The sequence below is a fragment of the Sinohyriopsis cumingii genome, unplaced genomic scaffold (assembly GCF_028554795.1).
Source record: "Sinohyriopsis cumingii isolate HCF-2022 unplaced genomic scaffold, ASM2855479v2 utg000349l, whole genome shotgun sequence".
Lineage (NCBI taxonomy): Eukaryota > Metazoa > Mollusca > Bivalvia > Unionida > Unionidae > Sinohyriopsis > Sinohyriopsis cumingii.
This window is the reverse complement of record NW_028315889.1, coordinates 496,015-512,792: the sequence shown is the minus strand read 5'-3', so window position 1 is coordinate 512,792 and position 16,778 is coordinate 496,015. Positions and strand designations below refer to the sequence as shown.

Here is a 16,778-nt window from a genome sequence, read left to right as displayed (position 1 = left end):
TCAAAATATCAGAGACAAGCTGCAGACTATTCAATTAGCGGTTAATTAGGTTTCTTATCATTATAAACGGGGCGAGTGGTTTGTTGCGCTGGGATCAGCATTTCGTTGCTCTTGTTATGAGCTGGGTCTAATAAATTCTGAGATCCATATGCAGGGTTTTTTATTTTGGCAATGCTTATCTACGATATCTACATGCCTGTATGTATGTCTGCATTCACTTTGTCTTATGGTCACAATGGTTTCTTGTTGGCCTTAGCCGCATTTGAAGGTAGTGTTAAACGGAGTTGTTACCAGAATGTGTATGGCATCAGGGATGCTCAGGCCTATTTAAACGTTTCATATTTTTCATTTCCTTCTTTTGTTTTCAATTAGGATTGTTTCTAGAGCCAGATAAGAGTTCTCACATGAAATTCTCATATAAGGTTTCTTCTTTCATGACGATCCAAGATGGCACCTCCTATCCGCATCTGTTGCAGGTTTGTTTTACTAGTTGTGGTAACCATATTTCTGGCACTTAAAGTATAAAACGTGTCTAGAAATGAAATGGTCTACTAGGAAGTACAAGAAGTACAAGAACATGGCTTTGACTGACGCATCCAAAGTGACGCAAATGAACGTCAATATGTAAGATATGCTAGACACCACCGTGCCGTTGAGGCAAATGTTGATTCGTTTCACTTGAGAAACTTTCTGTTATCTGAGACCTTCATGCATTTAGTTTGTCTTGTTATGTATATTTAATCTATATTGTGTGCTTGATTTCTGTTTAGTATTGAAGGAAGAGGTTTGACCTACCTGAATATTAGTGTGTTTTTGTCATGTTTGTAAGTTCTAAATATTTTGTTTACTAATATTTGACTTTAAGGTCAAGACAACTTTTTTTGTCTTAGGTTTTTATACAAAGTGGTAAACAAAATTATTCATTCATGTTTGGAGTAGAATCATTTAATCAAAATTAGTCATTTGAATTACACTATTTTGGGAATATTGCGAATTCATTCAAAGATATTCTGGATTATATCATTGTGATAGATTAAGACTATTGGTATATCGACACATTCAAGATTATTGGAATTCATTTGAAACACTATACTTTTGGATTTGTGATAGAACCGTTACGATTATTTGAGATTTAACTTGTAATATTGTTAGTTCGTCTTGAAGTTTCACTTTGTAAATTAGAGAAATATATTTGTTGGTTGATTTTAATAATCTTGTTGGATTGGCTTTGTTCTATTACTTAGTTTAAGACCATAGGAAGGAATCTATGGCCAAATAGTTGCTGAGAGGAGTTAATTCTCACGATAGTTATTAGGAAGTATTCTGCATCTCAAAGGTTTAATGGACGTATGTATTAAGTATGTACCAGATATAACATCACACCATATGTCCGGCTTTGTAATGCAGAGTAAAAATGTTTTGGTGGAAATGTAGAAATAAAACTTTTGAATTTTGTTTTAGCAAGATATACGTAAATAAAAATAAAGATACAATTACATAATATAAAAGGTAAAGATATACAAAAACGGCACATGGAAATACAAAAAGGAGAGTTTTGAATGTTACGATATGAACCGCATTATTTTGGTAATTCTATTTTTTTTCTCGTGACGGATAAACAAATTGATAAGATATATTTCCTGAGATCAGAAGTCCACAGCCACCAATCTGTTGAGAATACAACTTTTCGTTACGTGGAATAATTAATCATTTTAACAGATGTCCTTATTTATTCTATTTGCGTTTTGCATAAAAGGATCCTCAGACCTGTTACACCGTCGTTCCATTATCATTGTAATAAAGAAACATTTTGTTTTAAGAGTATCCAAATGTCGTTAATCGAATGTTGTATATGCCGAACCTCTTTTTATAGACAGAAAGAAACAAGATTTAAATTGTATGATTCTAATGTTTTATACTAAAAGTTAATAGGTATATGATTCCATTGAAGTATGATCATAAAATTGTATCTAACTACCAAGTAAAGAATGTATCTTCTACTAAGTGACCAACTGAACAAAGAAAAACACTAGATGATCTAAGCTTTTATCTAGGTTTTTAAAGGGACATAACTTCCGTAAAGAAGAAAATGGAAGAAAGAGAGTCTATTGTCTTCGACAAAACATTTCATGCCTTCAAGGAAATGTAGTTTTCATATATTGATGAAGCTTCCCTAATGGTCTTTTCTTGTCACACATTTATTGGCACACAAAATCAAGCGTTGCATAGCATGATGGGAAATCTTTTACCTTTCAAATATGAAAATAAAAAAAATATTGTTTTCACAAAGGAAAAAAAAGAATTATGAAAAATATTTGTCTATATTTAAACTTCTGTTTATAATATTGTTGAAATTTTACTGGAATTGGCAAGACAAATATCTATTTCATGTACAATGGAGTTTTTCTTTTTGGCGGTCAATTCGATAATTATATGGAAATCGGGTATTTTTTTAATTATCAGCTATCTGCGATCGTGGCTTGAATTAGCTTCTGAAATTTTTGCCTAAATGAGTCTTTGGGGTAGATGACTAATAAGGTTTGAACTTTTCCTCTGCCTCAGTTTTAGGGATTAACTGCTATAAACTAGAATTCTTCAGGTATTTTGAAACGTAAGATACTATAGCTGCTTCAACAGATTTATAGAACTTAGTGGGCTACATGCGTTGTTCATATAAATGTACATAAAAGTTTGACATTTTTTGGTCATAAAAAATAGAAAACAAGGGCACGGTAACGATGGGAAGAAAACTTTTCATCTGTCTCCTTTATGGCAATTTTCTTGTAATATTGTCTAAGAGAATTCATTATGGTGAAGGATAAGCAATATAAAAATTTTGTTATCTCTCTTATCTAAAGTTACTTGAAGTATTTTACTAGCCTTTAAAGTGGTTCCGGCTGAAGAACATTCTGAATGGACCATGTGCTCATAACAGTTTGTTGGTAAATTAGGAGAACAAATATTTGAAAAATGAAGATTTTGAGAAGTGATATTTTGTCAACACTCCTTTAATGTGGCTAAGGTTTCGCTTCAAAACCAGTGCGTAAAATATGTACAATATATACTATTTCTGTCTTCGTATTAATAAGAGCATTAATTATTTTTCTTACAAGAGTAACGTAAACAGCCAATTTTATATGCCCACCATTGTGTGTTTCACGGTGCTCTGAGCAGATACTAAGCAAATTACACTTATATGCAAAAACCTTATATTTGTCTAAGATTAAACACAGCCGGCAACTCTAACATTTGGACCCATCATGTATAGGTTTCTTTATTACCCTAAGTACAGACATCAACATAATTTGTTCAAGGAACATGCTCTGAAACAAAGATTATATTTAAAGTTTAAGGCATAATCACCTTGATCTTCAACAATTTAACCACAAAATTGATAGTGTTTTTTCTTTTGCCCCAATCGGAAGCCATCCACAATGTTCACTTAACGGATGATATATATATAACTAATGCTATTGTGCAGAAACAATTTCTCTTCTAACAGGGACACTGACTTTTGACCTTTTGACCCGAAAGGTCGTGTTCTGGCTCCAAGTTCTAACCATTCACAATATTTGGTTTCTAGAAACGGTCGACAAGGTGAGCAATCGCGCTGAAGCGGAACTGATAATGGACGGACATACCATATTATAAGATTTATAGGTTACTAAAATTGTATGGGAAAATATGAACAATTTTTTTTTTTGATGAATGCACCCAACATAACGAGTTCATATTTTCCCGTACAAATGCAGTAACCTATTAATGATATGCTAATTTTCTTGATCTACCTAAGGCTTAATTATATAAGGAATACACTACAAAGAACAAAGTAATTTAATTTATGCTGTATTCCAAAATAAATACACAAGCGCAGAATCATCAATACATAACAACAAAATTAATGCGCACATAACTCCGCCTAGCGAAATTTGAACTTAGTCGAGCGCTCGACATCACTTTCAAAAGTAATCGTCGCTTTAGCCTACTTAATATTGAAATTTAGACCCATATTGTGAATGAAGGCGCATTGCAGCATCCTTTTAAAGTCGGTCTGGAAAGAATGGACTCAGTTTTGCTGATTATGGACCTGGATTTGTCAGCTGTGTGCTTGATTTCTGTAAATTCCTCTAAAAGTACACGTGTCTGTGATTTGAGCACAGAGGGACGTGTCTTGACTCGGCTGCAAGTGTTGCTGTTCTGTTATTGAATGTTTGGAATCATAATGTGAGCAAAATATGAACTCTTTAAATTGTAATTATCAAAAAGACGCTATGGAATAGCAGGTTTATTTTATTTTGAATGCGGTAAGGAGAATGTTATTGCACTCAGAACGTAGTGGAAATTACAATACAATTTCGAAATGTGTAATCAAGCTTTAGAACCATGACATAGCTGGTGTCGTTCGAACCATGACATAGCTCATGTAGTTCGGATTTGCGGAATTAAGAACATACATTTTGAGGAAATTCAAGATGCAAAAATATATTTATATGTTTAGCCATTCTAATTACCAGCTAATGAAGACATGTTTATGTCTGGTCACTTGCATGCTCCCCTAGACACATTATGACCTGTACGGCGTCTATCGCTAGCCTAAATCCGAAACATTGTATAAAAAAAGTTAACGAGGGAAATTGCAAAGCCACTGGTGTGTCACAATTCCTTTAGCCATCTGAGATAAGAATTCTTCGTCTTCTTGGCTTATTGGCGCTGAGGCCCTTATTTTTCTTCCAAAATCTTTTGTTGCATTTTTCCTCACAAATTTAGTATATTGACTTATAAAATGGTACGTATCTATTACATATGAGATAGTCCTTGCCCTCAGTAATGCTTTTATGTACTATTTTTGATCCCCAGATAGTAATGGTTTGAACCATTCCATTAACGAAAAGTTACGAAAATTGATCCTAAATATTGCTTAAATAATTAAAATGGTATTTTCAGTACTACGTCTCTCATATTTGTTGTGCATATTGCGAATATCACGTTCATTCATTTGCTTGTTTGAAAGTTTCATTTGGGACTCAGTGAATTAGTCCACATTGTTAATTTTATCATCTCTGATTTCAAATAGACGAAACAGTTGCTTTAGTCCATCCACAATCAAATCTAATAAACTAAAAGCTAAGTTGTCTAATACATAAGTGTACATGGTTTGTTTACAAAGTAGTTCCTAACACACTGTACTATTGTTAGGCACACGTGTCGTGCGCGTGCATGCAATATGAAAGTGTTCAGTATCACATAATACTGCACAATTGAAAAATGTAAAGTTAACAGAGGAAAAAGATAGCATATAATAAAATTTGTTATGGAGGAGTATAAAATAATGAGTAAAAATATAACTATCTGCAAGCGTGTCTTCATTTCTACTCACACATAGACTTATACAGAACCTTTGCGAGCTATTTAAGTAATATTTTATTAGATAAACAATATAGGACAATATAGGACAATTGACACACTTAAAGTGTGGGTATGCGTATGCATGTAATTGGATTTACATGTCATTGATGACGTTAAGAAGAAAGGACCGTTTCATGTACGTGATTATGAGAAGAAAATATTTTCTGCTAATATAAATTGAATGAGATTAAAAAACCAGCTAAAAACATTAAAAAAATTGATTATTTATTGTTGACACTTCACTCATAAATCAAAATGACGAATTCATGCATATGTTGATTACAGATTTCGGGTAAGGACGTCAAGCACATAAAATTAATTATTTTCAGAAGTGAACTTAAACTTTAAAATTGAAACTTGAATTTACAATTACAACATGAATTTTAATCCATTATCACATTTACCACGCAACTATTACACGTATTATGTTTACAACATATGGAAATATTATCTAATATAGGTGCTATCATTTTGTTTTTTTAAAATCTGGATCGAACAACACTCATGGGTATGGAGATAAATCGAAGGCAAGAGAGATCGATTACTGCCAGCAGTATTTACAGTCTGTCTGTCTGTCTGTCTGTTTGTCTCTCTCTCTCTCTCTATATATATATGCTTAAGTTAGAACTTAATTCTATTTTAGATTGTTGCATTACACATAATTGTCACCGTATATATAGGGAAGAGATTCAAAGATAGATTTATAAAAATAAAATATATTGAATGCTTTTTTCTTTTCTTGTCCATCAGTCTAAATATTTAAATTGAATCTTGATGGGTCCGTAACTACTTCTTCATAGGTTGGAGGCGATTCATAAGGTGCGATTGGAGTCTCGCTGTATGATGGGGGAGGTTCAGGATACTTGCAGCTGCTGGAGATTGTGGGGATCCGTTGTACAAATGAATGGACGTAAAGACCATTATATGAAGGAAATTCAAAGGATGATACACTGCCAATACCATTTTCATTACTCTGTTGTCGAATGGTTGCAACGTCATGTAACTGATATTCTCTTGGTCTCAAACAACTATTGCCTACTTGACCAGGCACTCTTCGTTGTGATTTTCGTCCACTGGACCTATGAATAATAAGTACATTAATCTAAATGACCAGAGCAAATTCCTATCGTAATTCGTTTCTTTGTCTTTGCAACTATCTCCTACTTTAGTGCCACTCTCTTATCCAGTTATTCCTTAATTCCTTATTTGGTTATCTCTTTGTTAAGGTGAAGTTAGAAGATGTATGTATGTATGTATGTATGTATGTATGTATGTATATATATATATATATATATATATATATATATATATATATATATATATATATATATATATATATATATATATATATATATAAGAATGCTGAAACTATAGTTTGTGATACTGCTACTACTACTGCTGAAAGTAATAACACTACTGCTACTATTATCATAACAGCAACTATAAGAAGAACTATGTTGAGGATAATGTGATAATGATGATAGTAATTTTTACTGTTATCGTCGTGATGATGATGATGGTAGAGAGGAATAATAATATAAATGAGAGTTATGATGATGGCGATATTATTTCAACGATGTAAACTCACCGCCTTGCAATCCATACTACGAAGACAACAATGATTATCATCCCAATTAGACTTCCTGCGGTGATCCCCATAATAGTTATTACGTTTCCTTCATCCGTGCTTCTTATTACTGTCAAAGCAGACGTAGGTTCGACTGGAAACGTAGCATACATATTAGTCGAGGTGAAATAATTATATCACACGTTCTGGTTTTATATATATACCTCTTTGGGTAATATATAAATTTATTTCTTGTGTATTGATATCTATAGAATTTTTAATATGTTGGTAAGTTGTTTTTTCATTTTACCTGACTTTATGAAAAATGAATTTGTATCGTGACTCCTCTTATTTTTTCCATGCAAATCAGCCAATCGAAAGTCGTAACAAATTCATGGGTTACTACTGGCTTAAACAGAGAGTGGACTTATGCTATGAGATTAGCCCAGCCTGATATGGAATTCATGTATTTTAAGAATTTGAACTTATACAAAGCCATCATCTTAATAGAGGATATTGTCTGTAACGTGACTCGGAGTCGAAATATAGACATTTTTCAGCCTAAAAGGATCTATGTGTAATTACAGTTTTCGCATGTACTTTTTTCATTGCTATATTCATATCTTATATGATTAAGTAAAATAAACTGGATCAATAAATATGTGCGCTTATTTTATTCGTGTTGTTTTCAACTCACTGAAATTTTGCATAAAATTAGTTTTTGTTTACCATAGTAGTATTAATATTATAACATACATTGGAGTCGGATATATCTTACAATATTTATTCCTTCACTTATATTATTAGCTTGGTTTTTCAAGAGAAGCTTTCTAATAAGGGTGTGGGTTTATCAGAGGTCAGCTGCGTATCGGAGCATAATTAAATTCCTGGGATAATAGCGCTTTTCTGTTTTCTGACACCAGAGAATGTATCTGTAACGTCTTATCATAAATCTACCGTAATATGACGTTATTTTTATATTCATGTAACGTCTTATCATAAATCTACCGTAATATGACGTTCTTTTGATGAGTATCTGTAGCGTCTTATCATAAATCTACCGAATATGAAACTTTTGATCTACCGGTATATGACGTTCTTTTGGTCTACCGTAATATGACGTTCTTTTGATCTACCGTAATATGACGTTCTTTTGATCTACCGTAATATGACGTTCTTTTGATCTACCGTAATATGACGTTCTTTTGATCTACCGTAATATGACGTTATTTTGATCTGCCGTAATATGATGTTCTCTTGATACTCATGATGCTCCATCAAACTTTGATGTCTGCCACAAGCATAACAAACTCAGGATATTTAGTACCTGGCTTCCTACACACCCAAGTTTTACGTCTTTAATGAATCTAAAAATCACTATTAGTAATGAATAATTTACCTATCTTTCATCAGACAAGGGATTGGCACCACATTGTACAGTAAATACTCACCGGCAGATCAGGGTATACGTTGTCTGTTCTACTGATTACTGTTAACAAACAGCGCAGACATTGATCTGCCGATCAATATGCTAGATTCGACTTATAATCGAGTACATACGGTATGCATCATGCTTTGTTGGAACGAGTTGAGAGAAGCTTTAGTCAAGCTTGAAAATAAGTTTAAAGAAATAGTTGTCAATCAACGAAGGTAAAGTTTTGCATTTAATAAAAGTAATTCGTACTATTTTATACCTACCTACCTACATGCATACATACATACGTACATAAACGTAGCCTTCAAGGTATTTCCTGGATAAAAAGCCTATTTTAAAGAAATTTTAAACATTTGGAGCTTTCGTTAATACTCGCTGCAATTGAGAACGAAAGACATTTTCTGACACGATGTGTATATTATCCGTACCTTCAACACATTAAAAAAAATCTCCTTGCTTTTCATCTAAAGTGGTGAAAGAACCTTTTGTTCTTCCCAAAAATGAATAAATTTGAGTTATTGAATGCAATGGTTCATTAAGTAGTTTAATCACATGAACACTATTCTATTTTCATTTAAAAGGCAATATAATATTTGTTCGATATTAAATCATGTAATAACACTACATTAAATCCTTGAGGATGGCAAGAAGTGATGCAAACAGAACACATAAAGTCCCAGGAATCAAATTGTGTCCTTGTCAGTTCGTTTGGATAAGCTGCAGTTATATTGAAACAAATCATTAGATTTCATCATTTGATAAACAAATTTGACTGTTTGCGGTCATTTCAAGTTACATTTGTAAATTTCCGTTTATGATTTCAGATTTTCTTACGAAGATAGGCAGGAGTTACAAATGATAAATCTCGTTTAACGCATTTCTTTTGAAACGAGTACTCAAATACAATTCCATATGAGTATTTTAATCTAATGGGTATGTTCGCATAAGCTCTAAGTATTATGCTAGTTTCAAGGTCCTTCATAGTTCTACCACATGGCTTGGTTCTATTCCCCCCAGATAAGTCATATGCCACAGGAGCAATGCGGAAGTATCTCAGCAAATAACTGTTTCGTACTGAAATATGACATTTCAATACAAAGAACACTATATAAATATTGAATGGAAACATATTATTATTGGTGTAATATATTGAGCACAACCCATACTATATCAAAGCAAAGAACTCCATGTTCTTTAAAAAATAATTGGCCTTTATCTCCTGAAAAAAATAGTTCAACTTATTATTTGCGTATTTACCTAATTAATATGACTAGAAAATATGTATCCTTGATTGAGTACAAAACAATCAATATTTTAATTCGAGAAGAAAATTCCTGGCACCCTATTTAATTACATAGTCAGCCCCCGAGTTTCAAGAATTTAGGTCGTCAAAAACTTGCATAAACTAGTTACAGGTTTACAAGTTATTTGTTAACAAAGAAAAGACTACTCAGTAATATAACATATAAGTGAAGGTTCACGGGTTATTTTGCATCTAAGTTAGTTTCATTGACAAGTTTCGTAAACGTTGATAAGTTCAGTCAATAAATTGTATGAACAAGTAAATTAAGCGGGCTATTATGTACTTTTTCAATTTGCCTGACCATTCAAATACAAGTTTTGTTTCTTTATAAATTTTTACATCATTAAATTTAAGGCCAAGTTCTTGATGTCGCGACTTAAGATAACTAGTTTGCTTTGAAATTTTAAAATTATTCACATTTTGTATTTCCAGTTTTGGGAAATTCCGATTCCATAATATTTCAGTTCTATGGCTTGATCAATTTAAGTCATTTGGTTCAAAAACAGTTTAAACTTTCTATTTTTGCGGAACACATAAATACCCACATTGTATAATTGTATAGTGCTTCCCAGCTTTCAATTTTTGACCCGTTGCATATTTCCAGCTCTCAGTGAAATCTAAAGTTGATGGTAAAACTAGCACGCCAATCAAGTTCAAATGACAATCTTAAAATTGGACTGAAAAACCTTTGAACAGATTTGCAGTCAAATAGAAGAAATATTGTCTCTAAACTTGATTAAAATATACGAAACACATTTTGCAGAAACTTCAAATGTAGGAAACGTGTGAACCTTTTCTTCTGCCGTTAATTCCAGTTATTATCAGAGTTTGACCTAGCAACATTATTTGCCAGGCGTAACGCAGGTCTGATAGTGGCAATGGACTAAATATTAATAACAATTACAATCATGACACAGAAGCCCCGCAACGAACAATTACTATTACTATTACTGTTATATCTCACATTGTAGCTACATTATGATAGACATGATGCTATTACAATGGACAGCACACTTACTGTTATATGTCCTATTATAGTTGTATTATTATCGACAGGATATCATTACAACGACAGCACGATTACTGTTGTATCTCATATTATAGTTGCAGTATGATAGACATGATGCCATTATAATGGACAGTACGAGTACTGTTTTTTCTCATATTATAATTGTATTATGATTGACAAGATGCCATTACAATGGACAGTACGATTATTGTTGTATCTCATATTATAGTTGTATCATGACTGACAAGATGCTATTACAATGACAGCACGATTAATGTAGTATCTGATATGGTAATTGTATTATGATGGACAAGATGTCATTACAATGGACAGCACGAGTACTGTCGTATCTCATAGTTGTATTATGATTGACAAGATGTCATTACAATGGACAGCACGGGTACTGGTGTATCTCATAGTTGTATTATGATTGACAAGATGTCATTACAATGGACAGCACGAGTACTGCTGTATCATAAAGTTGTATTATGATTGACAAGATGCCATTACATAGGACAGCACGATTACTGTTTCTAAGTTAATTGCCTGTCCAAGATCGGAATAAAAGTGTGACCCCCCACAACAAAAAAATATAGCACGCAGGACACAATATGATTAGAATATGAAATATTCCTCACAAATAATATTTTCCGCTCTTATATTCTGTTAAAATCATTAGAATATACTATAGGTGGTCAGCTTGCAATGATTTACAGGAGTACAGGTATAAAAATGTTGGCAGAATGAGAAATATACATTAAAATACATACAGATACTTACAACCGTGCATAGACTAAGTAATTATATTTTGTTTTATGGCTTTTATATCCAGTGACATGCTTTTAAGCCATTTTCTCATACTATTTTTACAAGCTGATTATTTCTTTTCAGTAATGTTTAAGGGTATTTCTTGTACAATAATATCTATACATTTACGAATCTGTTGATTATCTGTTTACTCATTTTACATTTTACCTGACTTGACGCAACTTGTATTGGTATCTGGACTCCATTCTCCGTTTTCTCCGCATGTCAGCCAGCTTGAATAACGATTATTATCAAATCCTGTTTTGCATAAGAAGGTACACATACTTCCACGGTCAGTGCTACACAACAAGTCTATGTAACCGCCATAAAATTCCGATGGACAGCGTTCTGTAAGATTAAAGCATATTGGTGTTTCGCAAACTCAAAGCGAGGAACATGCTATCACTGAACAACGAAGAAATCGTCAATACGAAGTGGCTAATTGAATGTACGTGTAATGAAAATACACTGCAAGATAAACAACATTAATCTGGGATAGTTAGATAGAAATAATCTTGCTTACAATTCATGCATTTTAATGCCGTAGTTCTAAAATATAAATCAAATGAAAAGGAAGAATAATTAAATCACGATTTTCTCACGGTTGAAGAGGAATTTTCTCAACTATTTCAGTAACGTTATCAGAAATAATTCTTGGCACATCGCAACTGCATATAATTGGTCTCATCGTTTATTTTGTTGGTCCTTATTGAACTCGAGGGAATTTAAATTGCAAAATAAACTTCACTGTGTATGATAAGATAAATGGATCATAATGCATGAGTATTGTTCCTGTTTATTTGCCCTTTATTTTCTTTAGATGGGTGATATATATATATATATATATATATATATATATATATATATATATATATATATATATATATATATATATATAATTTCTCATTTGTGTCAATAAACTGGATTCATAACTATTGAACCTCGTTTGCCCATTTTATTGATCATTTGCAATTTTCCGATATTCTGAATACACGTTTTTGACTACTTTAGTCATACAACTATTTGAAAACAAAGAAACGTTGGGTTTATGTTAAGATATACTCAGACACTTTCAACTGAAGATTTTTCATATATAGGCAAGATGAAGCCAAGTAACGTTTCTGAGCATACGGATATTATACAAGTAGACAATTATAGTGAGAGAGTGAGAGTCAAACATGCTTATATATGTACAGGTAGCTGTCAGAGAAGATCGCAATGCTAGTTTTTATCTAGTCTAACCGTGTCCAACTCTCACTGATTCTTTTTGAAAGCCAAACATAAAACAGTTGACATACCAGCCAATAAATAACAGAGCCATCCGTTTGATTAAGATTCGATTATATAATGGATAATTGATTTACGGCTGTAAACAGATGAGATGATGATTTTAAGCTTGTGCCGTTTGGAACCTTCGTGGTTTGAGCCATTTGGTTTCAATGTGGTGTATCCAGTAATATTCTGTATCTTTCCAGTTCAGACAACCATTCAGAACATTTTTGAAATGTTTTATCATCGGAAAAAATAAGATATCTCCTCAATGTCATGCCGTACGGAATATTCTGAACGGAATGGTTTGAATGATATCTGGATAGGTGAATATACTAGTGCTTATTAGTTAATTTTGAGCAGAGGTCAGTGTGGTGTTTGTTTCCTACCAGTCTGGTTGTTGTGTGTAGAAAGACGTGGTTTGAGTTGGAGACATCTGCCGTGAGTTTGATTTCATCTTACGTTTCTTTTCCATGTTGCAGCGTCATTTCTATACCATCACTGCAGAATACCCAGGGGAATATGTGAGTAGAAGAGAAGACAATCTTTGTATCAATGCGATTTGAATGATTTGAAGATAATTTCTTCAATGATTACAAAGTCATTACCATATCACCGTTTTCCCGAGGCATAACAACCAGGCTGGCAGAAAAAACACCACAACGACATCTACTCAAAATTAAATGACAAACAACAGTATGCCATCCAAAGTATTTCATTCGGAACGTTTCGTATTGACAGACACCAAGTTTACTCTGAATTTACTCCGACGATACAATATTCCCAAAATAGTTAGAATAGTTGTCTGAAAACTGGATAAACCGAGGCTACAACGAAGGTCTGAAGACGTGTCTGAACATATGATAATGGATCGGATGACAAAGACCTAATAGTAGGGGCAAAACAAAGGGCTATAACGAAAATATTGCCATGACATATCACTATATAAAGAAAAGAAAAAGGTTAATCAGATACCATTTATTCTGACCTAACATCCGGACAAACTAAGAGCTAATTTTATCCAGAAAAAAACGCTGGCCTATCATGAAATCTTATGACAAAAGTTAATCCTCCTCAACAATTTACCGGTAGAATAATGCAGACCGAAAACTTGCCGAGACATCCTAGTCAGAACAATTTTTTATTCGGACTATTCTGTACTTTTGGACTTACAATGTGGCATTTGGGATTATATTGGGATTTAATTCACTCAAGTATAACTGCTTGCTTAATTTTCACTTTGTAAGTTTCAATAATTTTTTTCCTCCTAAACGTTTTTTTTTGCTTCTTTCTGTTACATAGATTAAAACCACAGAGTCCTAACTTAAGTTGGTCCTCATCCAATTTGAATGTGCTTGAAAAAATTAAGAAATATTAAATTTGTCTTTAAAAATTAAATTGACTTTGTTGGGGAATTTTCATTGTCCCTGGTAAAGACTTTAATTTCACACATTTGAGCTATCATTAGTGAAACCAGAAAGCATTTATAATGGCATCTAGTGTCGAGAAAAACGTTTCAAATCCTACCCAGGAAGGATCGGAGCCTATAAAAATGGACAAGCTGAGCTTGTCAGAAATTATGAGCTTTCTGAAGCAAAAGCATCTTTATCAAAGTAAAACATAAGGACTATTTTGATTCAGTATTTTTGTGAGAAAGGAAGTTGGGAAGACAGAACTTTGGGTTTGATTAGTAGGCTTGTTTCTAGTCATTATATGAAGGACAACAAAATTTAACACCAAATAATAATAATAATAATAATAATAATAACAAAAATAATAATGATAATAATGAGAACTTTGTATAGCGCCTAATCTTTAGAAGCTCTAAGCGCTTTACAGCATTAGACAACACCTACAAGATAAAAAAAAACATATAATGGTATGATTACAAACACAAACACCATGAAATTAGAAAACATAGAAAAAAAAACATGTTGAGAATATTGAAGGTAGGAAACATTATTAGGTCTTTAAGTTTGTTCTTGCAGTCCAAAAAGTGAGTTTTAAGAGCATTCTTGAATGGAATCACTGTGTCTTTCTGTCTAAGTTCAGTGGGTAATTGATTCCACGTTGCTGGGCCCTGGTATGCAAAAGAACGCTGTCCATATGACTTTGTTTTCATAGATTCTGATAATGAGTATACGATTGTCAGAAGAAGAGCGTAAGTATCATGCTGGTGTGCACACATGGGTGAGGTCTGAAAAGTAGCACAGAAAACAAATTTTGTGTTTGATTCTGGATCGAATGGATATCCAGTATAGGGTACAGAGCAGCGGGGAGGTGTGCTCTGATCGTAGTACTCTAAGTATGATCCGAGCAGCTGTGTTTTGAACGTTTTGAAGTTTTTGGAGTAGATATTGATATGAACCAGACATAATTCAGTTACAATAGTCCAGTCTTGAAAGTACTAATGAACACATAAGTGTTTTAGTGGCATCAGCTGAAAGATATTTGCAATGGAGCTGATGCGTGTCTGCTCAAGATAGGCAGCCTTGCATATGTTCATGACATGTTGGTGCAATGTGAGAGTACTGTCCAGGGTAACACCTATGTTTCGTACTGATTGTGTGAATTTAATGTTGGTGTTGCTGATATTTATTGTTTGAGGTAAAGGATGTGAATGAGAAAGTCTTTGTGTTGTGATCAGAATGGCTTCAGTTTTATCATCATTCATCTGCAGCTTGTTACATGTCATCCATGAGTTCACATGAGAAATGCACCTCTCTACACCTTGGATGGTAGCATCAACTTCAGTTGGGTGGCTAGATTTGTATATTTGGTTGTCATCAGCGTACAACTGGTGAGACACTGGATGATCATCTATGACATTTGAGAGCGGCTGAGTGTATAGAATCAAGAGAACAGGTTCAACAATAGACCCCTGTGGAACACCACAACATATATCAACTGGGCTGGAGTGTATTCCATTTGCAGACACAATTTGTGTCCTGTTGACCAAGTAGAACTTGAACCACAGTAAGGCTGTATCATGAATGCCAAATACATGCTGGAGACGGTGAAGTAATATATTATGGTATATTGTGTCAAATTCTGTAGACAAATCAAGGAGGGTGAGGACTGTAATCTTTCCGCTATCAAAAGCAGAGAGAATGTCATTAACTACTTTCGAAGAGTAGTTTCAGTACTGTGGCAAGGGCGATATGCAGATTGTTCATTGTTAAAGAGACTATTTGAATTCAGATGAGATACAAGCTGGTATGGAACAACCTTTTCTGAGATTTGTGATATGAATAGGAGATTATAAACTTGGTGGTGGTTTTTTTAAATCGTTGTTTTCTAGTGTTGGTTTCTTCAGCAGAGGCTTTACAATGGCAGTTTTGAAAAATGATGGGAATTCCTCGGATAAGAGAGAGGTATTAATAACATCAGTTAGTGAAGGCAATGCTGGATCTAAGCACTCAGGCAGCAGTGAAGATGGAATTGGATCATGTTCACATGACTTTGGTGCACTCTTCATTAGGATTGTACGTACGAAATCCATAAAGACAGGTTTAAATGCTGCTAATGGTTGCTGCTCAAATTATGTATCCCAACTGTATGGTGACTACGAAAAAATTGAAATTGTGGTGTCAAGCTATCTCTAATGGTTTGTCCTTTGCCACGGAAGAAATATGCAAACATGTCCGGAAGGTGGACTGGAGAGAAGGTAGTTGGAAGTGGTGAAGATTTGTTCCTTGACATTAGCTTGTTAGTAATCTCGAAGAGCTCTTTGCAGCTGCAACTTTCCATGATCTTAGTAGTGTAGTGGGCTGATTTCGCTGCATGGACTATATTTGTGACATTCTTCTTAGCGGCTTCATAGATTTGTTTATGAATAGTGAGTCTGGTGGAAAGCCAAAGCCTTTCAGCTTTACGGCGGTCTCTTTTAGCAGTGCGAAGCTGGTCCCTAACACAGCTATTCCATGGAGAACACTTTTGAATTGATACTCTGCACTTGGTAGCTGGGGCATGTTTGTTTAGC

At 33.6% G+C, this 16,778-nt stretch overlaps 1 protein-coding gene across 2 annotated transcripts in view; it reads right to left on the bottom strand.

Annotated features, from left to right (window-relative positions):
* Positions 1-16,778, bottom strand: part of LOC149774299 (P-selectin-like) — a 63,931-nt gene that overhangs the window by 30,798 nt on the left and 16,355 nt on the right. For both annotated transcript variants that reach the window (XM_089945447.1, XM_089945446.1), the window contains exon 3: positions 11,696-11,875. In XM_089945447.1, coding sequence (XP_089801573.1) covers positions 11,696-11,875 — 180 coding nt within the window. The remainder of the gene's footprint in view (positions 1-11,695; positions 11,876-16,778) is intronic.